At 33.7% G+C, this 10,502-nt stretch overlaps 1 protein-coding gene across 1 annotated transcript; it reads right to left on the bottom strand.

The window, feature by feature from the left end:
* Positions 1–5,959: 5,959 nt before the first annotated feature.
* LOC105788692 (uncharacterized) lies at positions 5,960–9,271 on the bottom strand. Its single transcript, XM_012615694.2, has 4 exons — positions 8,856–9,271; positions 7,536–8,679; positions 6,575–7,452; positions 5,960–6,420 (listed from the first exon to the last, which is right to left on the bottom strand). Exons 1-4 carry the CDS (start codon positions 8,880–8,882, stop codon positions 6,079–6,081), a joined length of 2,391 nt encoding a protein of 796 aa, XP_012471148.1. The 5' UTR covers positions 8,883–9,271; the 3' UTR covers positions 5,960–6,078.
* Between the last annotated feature and the right edge of the window lie 1,231 nt (positions 9,272–10,502).

Below are 10,502 nucleotides of genomic sequence, written 5' to 3'. Positions count from 1 at the left end.
CTGATCTGCAATGGGTAAAGAATGGAGTGGATGAGCTTAACAAGCTCAGCGAATGATTAGAATAACCACATTGCAAACATATCATCATGTATCTTCAAGACGACCATTTATAAGTACAATTACAATAGTTCTATGTCTAGTGCCATAGAGTACCTATCCATTCATTATCTACTGGTTCATCTACAAAGCATTTACATGCTCATGCAAACATAAATCATGTAACACACATATTTAATTAAGCATATATCACATTTCACACAAGTCACATATAACGATAAATTGCATAATGGTCACATGTCATATAAACACATATCACAATGCACACATATTCATAATTTAAGATAATTTGCATAACAACCACTTACTCATTTAGGCATACATCACATTACACATATATACATTTTAAGATAATTTGGCACTTGAGCTATGAAACATAAAAGTTAGCTCTATCATCACTCATCGGATACACGAATCTCTAACACACCAAACATAGACTCATAGAGTCAAACATGTCCCAAAAGTGTAGCATATAGCTAACACTCTCCTTATTTCCCCTCACATATCCCGTTGAATAGAGCTTACCTCACATTCCCTTATCCTTCCAACATGTCCCAAGGCCTCAATGCCCAAAATCACTGTACATATAGGTGAGTACTCACGATCTTATGGCATGTCAATTATATCCAACGATTTCAAGATCACAATGCCAAAATATCCGAAAAATAATAACATATCACTTACCGATTATCCGTGCATAATCACTGCATGTTAGCATCTTTTGCAAAACACTATCACTTTCATTTAACATATATATATCAAGTATACATTTGCACTTTTCACAACACTTACCATATCCACATATCACATGTTTGAGATTCTCATTACCATGCATAATTTCATAATCATATAAGCACAAAACCACAGAACGAGTATAGATACACGAAAACTTACACTCAAAATTTAGAGTAGGGGTTTATACTACTACTGAATTCCCAATTAACACATGACTCATGTCTATGAGTAGCAATCCCAAACACTCATCAATTACGCTTTCGCCGAAAAGTCGAAAGCTTAAACTAGCCTTTCCTTGCCTTTATCTCTACTTGTAGAAGGTCCTATCGAATTCAGAACATCAACACAATAATGCATTCAATAATCAGCTAAGAACTCACCACAAGCAATCCAAAAACATAAGCCTATACAAAGTTTTCATATAACCGAAACATTTAACATAGCCAACTTAAAACTCAAATATCTTAGTGTATACTCAATGTTTTCACTTAAAACCAATTCCATCCATCTTATAATTCACCTACGACTAATTCTCAACCTTTAAACTATAATAAAATACTCAATTCATAGTATCAATTTTTTCAACATGTTTTATGGCTATTTTTTGAAAATTCATTCAAACTCAAGAATTCTTTAACGAAACGTCAAAGTAAATTTAGAAACCTTCTAATCATGTTAAAAAAAGTTGAAAAACACTTTGAAACCACATTTTTATGCAAAATCCTGAAATTCACCATTAATAATCCAATTTTCAGCTTTTATTCAAAACATGTGATTTAATGGCTAAAAACTTGGTTTTAAAGACTAAATAACATTTAAAACTAATGAGAAGATGAATCGTTACCTTAGTTGATGAAAAATCGAGCATTTGATCAAAAACCCGATGATACGAACTCGTCTCGTGATGTTTTGAGTCGTATGTGTTGCCCAATCATGAATTGAGTAAGGATGGATTCGTTTCAGTTTTAAAATGAAACAAAATAGAGATAATGGCTTCAAACAAAGGTAATAAACAAAATAAAGAGGAAACAATAACAAATTAATTGGCTAAGACCGAAAATGAACCAACAATAACGAATTGTTGACCCGAATCTCAAAATGGTCTTTAGGTGTTTTTCTGTTAAAGGAAACAGAAAGGAACCTTGACCCACTATCAACTATGATAGGAACCAAAGGTATATTGAACGCCACACCAAAGGTGATAAGTTCAGCAACAAAGAATAGATGGACGCCACAAGCTATGCTTGATAAGTCAAATCAATTCCGAAAAAACAAAGAGAATTGGATAGCTCACAATTCAAATATTTCATCTATATTCAGCAAAAAGTTCCTCCCTCTATGGCTGATTACATCTATTTATAATGCTAGAACAAGGTAACCGAATGGTCAAAAACATCCACTTAATGTGCCATAAAAAACTGATGTCTTTTCTTATTCTTTGAACCAAATAACTCCTTCCATAAAATCACTTTAATTCAAATTGATTTGAATGTCTTTAATGGCTTAGAAAATGACTCTTGAGTTGTCCTTGGCTAGTGAATAGTCACCATCTCTTAACCCGCTCCTTAATGACATTCAAAGGCTTGATTAATTTCTCTTGAAAGCTCCAAAACTACTGGAAGTGGAAGAGTTGTGCTGAATTTTAAAGGGCATAAAATGCTCTTTAAAACTCCTTTAATGATTTTTAAGCTCCCTTTATAATGACCCTTTAATTGTAACTCAAAAGAACTTGAATGACCACTTAATTAAATGTGTAATGACCTTGAATTGTAACCACTATAAGCTAAAAGTCACCTGCAATAAACACATTAAAATGAGTTTATTAAACAAATGAAAACACTTATTAATCATAACAAACATTAAACTTACTTAAATAAATGAACTAAAACATATATGCAATAATTATTCCAAGAACTAGTTTAATTAAAGAAGCATAATTTAAAAAACTTAATTTATGCATCAATAAATAATCCTAGGAACTAGATCAATTAAGAACAACACTTATTAAATAAAGTTCAACAAAAACACTTATTAATTAAAACTAAGATGAGTTGAATAAATGTCCAAGAACTCATTTATTAAACTAAGATGCTAAAATGCATGGTTTTGAAATGCAAATTTAACTAACATGAAAGTTACATAATTAAACTAACTTGACTTAATTTAATGATGCAAACTTAACTAACATGAAAGTTACATAATGCATGACTTTATTAAATGCAGAACACATATTAATGATGTGCAAACTATGACATAATTAAAAACACAAACTAAAATAACTAAAAATTAATGAATCAAAGTCCTTATTTTCCAGCAGCCAAATTGACAAACTAAAATTAAAAACTTCATTTTGCAATTGGGCTCCTCGAGTTTGGACCAATCCCGGTAGCATCGAGTTGTGTCGTAACATGATGCGACCGGGATCGCATCACCCGAAAAACTCACAAGCTTGACAATTGAGAAATCTATGGTGTTTTTGGGTGTTTTTATTAAAGTAATATGGAGGTTTAATATTATTTGGAAATCAAAAGACTAGAGTTTGGAATCAAAAATAAAATGGAGATGGTGAGGAGAAACAAAGGGACGGCAACAAGAATAGAAGGGGAAGAAACTAACATGAAATATATGTAGGTGGGGGAAGTATTAGGTTGAATTTTAAATTCTGGTTTAATTGCCTCTTAAAAATCACAATTTTGACTCTTTTACAAATTAGTCCAATTTTCAAAATTCAAGGTCTTTAAAACTTGTTTTCAAAAATTGATTTAATTTTCTAAAAACCATAGTAAAAAATATTATCGATAAATCATGTCACAAAATATCGAACACTCTAAGGCTAAAATTCCTAAATTACCTCTAAAACTCCTAGGCCCTATTTTGGGGTGTTACAAAAGTGGCAAGCGAATCATCTAAAAGACATCCAAGGAATCTCAACATCAATTGTAACTATAGATCCATCATTCAACTCAACATTAACAGATACATGTACAACAAAATCTGCAGCAATTTCAATGCATACCTTCGCATAAGAAAGCTTATTCTAAGAAATTGTTATACTATCCATGTATAAAGGAGATCCAATAGCACTCGCAATGTAACTCAACCCATTTTGTGTGAAAAACTCCCAAGGAACACAACTCAACTGAATCCAAATAGGCATCCGATCCAAATTAAATTCCAATTTCTTCAAGTTTGGCTCTCATTTACATAGAATCATTGGCTTATTTTATATGTGCCAAGGCCCATGTTCTAAAGCTCAGTCTTTCACTTTAGAATTAGTAAATTGAAAAATATACAAATTTTCCCTAGCAAGCTTAACCTCTACATTTCCCAGCTTGCTCCAAAAAAGATTAACAAGTCTCTACATTGAACCAAAGTTTGGAGGTCGACCTAGAAATTGCACCACTAAAGAGAATTGCCAAATGCAAGCTCCCTATTCAAAAACCTCACTCCGAGCTTGAAAGTTGCAAAACCATCCTACATCTAAAGAGGGAAAAATTCTAAATTCTACTCTAAATTTGAGTCAAACAACATTTTATAGTCAAGCGGTTTTGACAACACGATAAAAACAGGGAAGAAAATCAAGAAATCAAAGCAAAAGCAAGAAATTAGAAAGAAATTAAAAAAATCAAGAAAAATCGCTAAAAATTAGGAGGAACAAGGAATTTGTCCAATACAAAAAACCCTTGCTAAAATGCACCAAGAGAATTCCTTAACGTGCTTCCCCTCTAAAATTAATAAATTAATATTAGCATTAAAATTACTTGTTCAATATTTAACATTTTTTAATGCTAATCAATCTATCAAACCGTTATGTGAAAGCCTTATTAATTTTATCCCTATCCTAATTTTAAAATAATAAAGTTAAGTCTTGATTTGTATGGAGCAGTGGTTAAAGTTTTTATCAGACACCTGTTTGACACGGGTTCAAATCGTGTTATCGTATTCACACCTTTAATATTTTGTCAAAAAGATACTTGACTTAACAACACAAGAGTGACATTCAGTCCCCATCAATTTTTATTTTTGGAAATAACCCCTATAGAGAGAATTTTAGAGAGAGCTTTGAAAGTTAGAATGCCAAAATGCCAAAAGTCCCCTCACTAATTGTGAAGGCCTCCTATTTATATATATTTGAAATTAGGACTTAGAAATCTAGGTAATTAATACGAGTAATGAAACTAATTTTCAATTACATTGCATTAATAATTAAGAAGGCATGGTGAAAGGTTTTGTCAGTAATGGTGAATAGTGAATAAGAATTCATTATGTTTCTAAAAGGAGGAAAAAAGCACTCAACATTACAGTAAAAAGTTAGGAAAAATCGTAACTATCTCCATATTTGATCCACAATTCCAAGCTCTCCAAAACATACTAAAAGTGAATATAACCCAAGAACCCTGCCATATTTCAAGGTTACTTCTGCTTCTTTTACTTTGATGAAGCGGTACCATGTGAAACATCTTTCGCGGAACATCTCTTGAAACGTAAGGTAATGATTGTTTTTTGGATGAGTGTTATTCTTGAATAATGGTTATTTTGACTTGTTCCAGAAGTGAGTTGTTTTCAACATAGTTGTTCTCAATGTAGAGGTCTCAAACAACAGTTGTTTTGTGGTGATGCTTTTCTTGATAGAGCTTGTTCTGAATAATGATCATTCCAAAAAAAAAAACACAATTGTTCTAAATACAAGTTCCAAACAATGGTTGTTCTAAACATAACTATTCTCGAAATGTCATCATTCTGAATAAGAGTTGTTCCAAAGTTTAGTTGTTATCGATATGAGTTGTTTTCAAATAACAACTAAAGCTATGTTTTGAACATAGCGATTTTGGACATAGTTATTCTCCAACAACAATTATTCTGAACAACAACTTTCTAAACAAGAGTTATTGCTCTGGAAGAGATATTAAGTGAAACGAGGATGTTAATTGTTCTAGGTTTGGTAGCATAGTTTCTTAAAATATAATATTATTTATATCAAGGAAGAGATAAAATACAAATAGTCAAAACTAAGTATCTACATCCCCTAACATATTTAATTGTTAAGTGTTTCTTTTTCTTTTTCTTTTCTACTTTTAATGGTGTTTTAGTTTCAAAAGGGGAAAGGTGAGGAAAGGAGCGCTTTGAGGATTTGAGCAATTTCAGTCTAAGGGGTGAGAAATAATCATAAACCAAAATCAGTAAATGCTACTATATATACAAATTGGATTATAGATATTCAACATGGAGAAGAACAAGTGGTACAATAATCCTTATTTAAGCTTTTACTTTCCTACAATGCTGTTCCTACCTTCTAAAATCTGTCATTCCCTCACAAGCCAATGTTCCTTCAAGATCTCCAATGATTCGAGCTATTCGGACCTCAAGACCCCTTTGAACTTCCTGAAACAAAGATTTAATATTATCAGAGAATTGCTTCATGTCGAAGGTGGCTGTCTTGTCTAGCTCCACCCCATTGAACCCAGAGGCTATTTTGGATTGAATTTCCATCAACTTTTGACCCGTTGCAACCATATATCTCTGCAACTGGAATGTCTCCTCTAGGAAATGCTCCAGGCTTCTGGTGGTTCCTACTTTCGTTTTCGCATTGCTGCAATCTCCTTGACTCGCGTCTACCTCATTCTCATTCTGAAAATTGTAGATGAGATTGTGATGAGAAAGTAGTCATAGACCACAGTAAAGTAATGAAGTAGCGTTTGATTTCATTTCTAGCAACAAACAAAGAAGAAAATGTTCAAAATTTTGCAGATCACCAGTGAAAGTCATTGATGTCATTGCTTACCATCCGTTTACAGAGATCGTCAGTCTTCCCTTGAAGGGACTGGTAGCGGCTGACTTGTTTATTAAGCAAAGAGATCAACAATAGAAACCCTTTGATCCCATTGTCACCTCCATCCATATCCTCTCCACTTTCTTGCTTTCCTTTTAACCTCTCAAGCATGAGAAGTTGCTGTTTCAACCTTTTGATCTTGTAAGAAACTCCAAGAGCTTGAAGATCCATCCTCCATGGGTTGTTTTTGGTTTTAGCACTAGCACCTCTCGACTGGTCAACACAATCCACCACCAATGAATCATTAGTTTCTTTCTGGAGTGAATCAGGGTCGACAGACTCTCTTTCTTCTTCAAAATCCTTTTCAGGTGATTGAACAATCAATCTGATGTTTTTGGAGTCTTTGCAAGATGGGATTACCTCTTCTTTATCTAGCAAGCTTGTTTTCTTTTTTTGCTCCTCGGCTGCCTTTTTCTTTACAATCCTGACTTTAGGCCAAAAGGAATCATGTGTCAAAGCTGGATCGTGCAGAGATATATTTAATATGTCACTCTTTTGACAACTCATAGGCTTTAATTGTGATGCAAACTGATCCTTCAAGGAATCTAATTCTTCTTCTCTCTCCAATAGCATGGCCTCCAATTTCATGTTGTCTTGTCTGAGCTGAGACACATCCTGGTTCAGTCCTTCAACATGGGACTGCAACCGCTCCGACTCTAGGTCCATGCTCAACAGTCGCCAGCGAAAACCCTCTAACTTCTCATCTTTCAGTCTCATTTGTTCAGCAAATGCATCCAGTTCCAAATGATGTCTTTTCTCAATCACATTGGCATACTTTTCTGCCTCCGCTCGAACCCAACTTTCCAGCCTTTTAACATCAGCTGTCACCACTGTTTCAACAAAAACCCAATGCAGAAACGATTAGATCATAAACACAATGAGACATAAAGGCATAAAGGCTCTCAGTTCTCACCTAAATCCTCAGTTCCTTGTGGAGATTGACAATCTGGAAGAAGAGAAAAGGCTTCTGGGTCTGTTTTCAGTTCTGGATAATCCAATTTTGCACTGGCTTGGGCTTGGTTACTGAACATACCCTTCAATGAATGTCTCTCGTGTCTAGTCTCAGAGACTGCTTTCCACCTTTCTGTTTCTAGCTCAGCTTGCTTCTTCTTTGCCTTTGATACTTTAACTTCTTTCAAAAGCAATTGTTTCTCTGCTGTGTCTAACTTCGATTTCCTTAACATTGCGGACAAAATCTTGTCTTTTTGCTCCAAATCCTTGCGCATTTTTGTGATTTCCATGGACAGCTTTTGTGCCAACACAACTGATTCCGCCTTTTGTTCTAGGACAGCATCAAGCTCCATTTTTGTAGCTTCAACTTGCCTAAAGGCTCGCCCCATCTCTGCTTCAAGTCGCCTTTGATTTGAAACAATCTCAATGAAAGCAGTTTTGTGTTTCCAAATCTCATTGGAATGCTCCTGAGCTTCACGCTTTGCTGTTTCCCTCAATTCTTGAGCAACACTTTCCAACTTCATTGCCTTCTCTTCTAATTCCTTCCCTTTCACCTCCATTTCTTCAATCATCTTATCCTTAGACTTCACCAAGATTTCCATTTCATTCAATTTTTGTTTCAAGCCAGCAATTTCATCATCTTTCTTCTTCTCCAGGACTCTCAATTCATTTATAAGGGCTCCAATTTGCAGCCGAAGCTTCTTTCTTTCAATCAACCATCCTTGCTCTTGTGATGCAAAGATGCCGACAACCTTCTCATTCGCTTTTGCATCTTCATGTCTCATTTTCTTTAACTCCTCAATCTCTTTCTCAGCCGTCTCAAGCTTTTGAACAAGTTCAGCCTTTGCTAGATTGACTTCTTCTCTGTGGATTCTCCATGCAAGCAACCCCAAGAGCTGGGCACTTCCTTGAACCATTTTATCACGAAATTCACACCATTTCTCATCACCCTTTTCGGTTCCTATGAGGAATCTGAGAGCAAAGAAAGCACAAGAAACACCAAAACACATTGGATACAAGCTGTCACTTTTATTGTCTTCGGAGATGATTAGACATGAACCAGAAATTCTCTTCTCATCCATTGCCTTATAAACTTGCTTCTTCACCTTCAGGAATTTAGAACAACAATGAAGTTATAAGCAAAAAACATTTCCATGTAATCAAAATAATTTAACACAAAAAACATTACAATAATGGAGGAACAACAATACCCTACACAGTTAGCAGCACAAAAACCTCATCGAAACTGTACAATCTATAACAAAAATAATGTAAAACTTACAAGAAGAAAAGGGTGAAATGCTTTCATGGATTCAAACCCAGACCAGAACAGCAGGTTCTACAACTTTTAGTGATCCATGGAAGATCTTTTTAAGGGCCTGTTTGATTTGGAAAATTATCCATAATAAACTATCAGGGAAAACAAAAAAGCCTGGTTTTCAGTGATAACCCCACTTGTTTCCCATTATTTTTTTTTCATCCATGCCTCCTTCCAACACTGCTCATAGATTCCTGGTGGTTTGTCACCATTAATAACAAAGAAAAAAGCGTTGAAGAAGAAAATACATAAATCTTCCTTTGGAACAATCCTGGGAATTTTTTTATTTTTTCCAGAGTGTCTTTCACTTATTCAAAGTATAAAATGATTGATTGAAACTGTAAACAATAATCTACTCTAAAGTTTAGCTATCAAAATGAATACTGAAAAGGCTACGAAATTAGTTTTAAAGTACTTTTCAGTTATTACATATAAAATACGTTAAAATATGTCATAAGTCTCTACTTTTTAAAAAGCTGGAATTTAGTCCTTGTACTTTTATTTTTAAGAATTTAGTTCATGTACTTTTCAACTTTCAAAATTCAGGTCCATAACCCTTTTTTAAATTATTTTATTAAATTCAAGTTCATAACAACATCATTTTTTAGTTACATGGCTACCAAGTAATTATTTTTTAGGTAATTACACCCATTATCACTCTAAAATAAGGTTTGTCCTATTTCGGTCACTCAAATTTTTTCTCAATTTAATCACTCTTAATAAAATAATTATGCTAATTAGTTATTGCCGTTAAATTTTTCGTTTTCCTTTAAAGGTTTGCACAATCAGCAATTCACCTAATATATTTTTTCCATGTAATACATATATTTCTAATTAATTAAAAAAAATTAACTGAATGAACTAGCCAGAACGACTGCTTAAAAGAGAGAGAGAGAGAAAGAAATGGCATTCCCTTCATCGTAATCAACCCTAACCACCATTCCCTTCATCGCCATCAACTTGAATTGCCCTACACCATACACGACAACATGTTGGAAAAATCAATTTAGAAAATAATGTTTTTAAGCTTAACGAAAATTTGAAATTTTTCTTAAAATTACTAAGCCATTGTGATATTTATAGTAATAAAATTTAACTGAAATTATATTTATACTTTGCTTGAAGTTAATCTAGGTTGTTTCCCAACTTTCAACCAATCGATCTTCTCCGCTATCCTTGAACCCCGAATTGTTTGAATGTGGGCTCAAACAAATCGAATTAGCACACAAAATAAAAAAAAAAATTGTTTAACTTTCAGTAGGAATGTTTGTTCTCTATATGCATCGAAAATTATGAGTATTCTTGAGAAAAATAAAATTTATTCTTAAAATAAATTGTCACTAATTTCGACAGAATATCAGTGCTCAAAAAGTGTATGTCAATAGGTTAACTCATAGTTCCTATCTATAGAGAAACAGTACAAGAGTTCTGTTCGAATAAGGTCTAATTAAACAATAATATTTTAATAAAAAATACGAGTTCTACTAAGTAGAACTAGGGGACGGCAGCATGCCCAAGTATACACTAAGGCTTGCCACCCCTTATATTCTCCAGGCTATTTGGGTCTTTCATGTATTGGGTCTAATTATGTTATTTGGACTTTTATTCAAC

Source organism: Gossypium raimondii, chromosome 2 (genome assembly GCF_025698545.1).
Source record: "Gossypium raimondii isolate GPD5lz chromosome 2, ASM2569854v1, whole genome shotgun sequence".
Taxonomy (NCBI): Eukaryota; Viridiplantae; Streptophyta; class Magnoliopsida; order Malvales; family Malvaceae; genus Gossypium; species Gossypium raimondii.
Note: the sequence above shows the minus strand (reverse complement) of the source record. Positions and strands in the feature narration are given on the sequence as shown.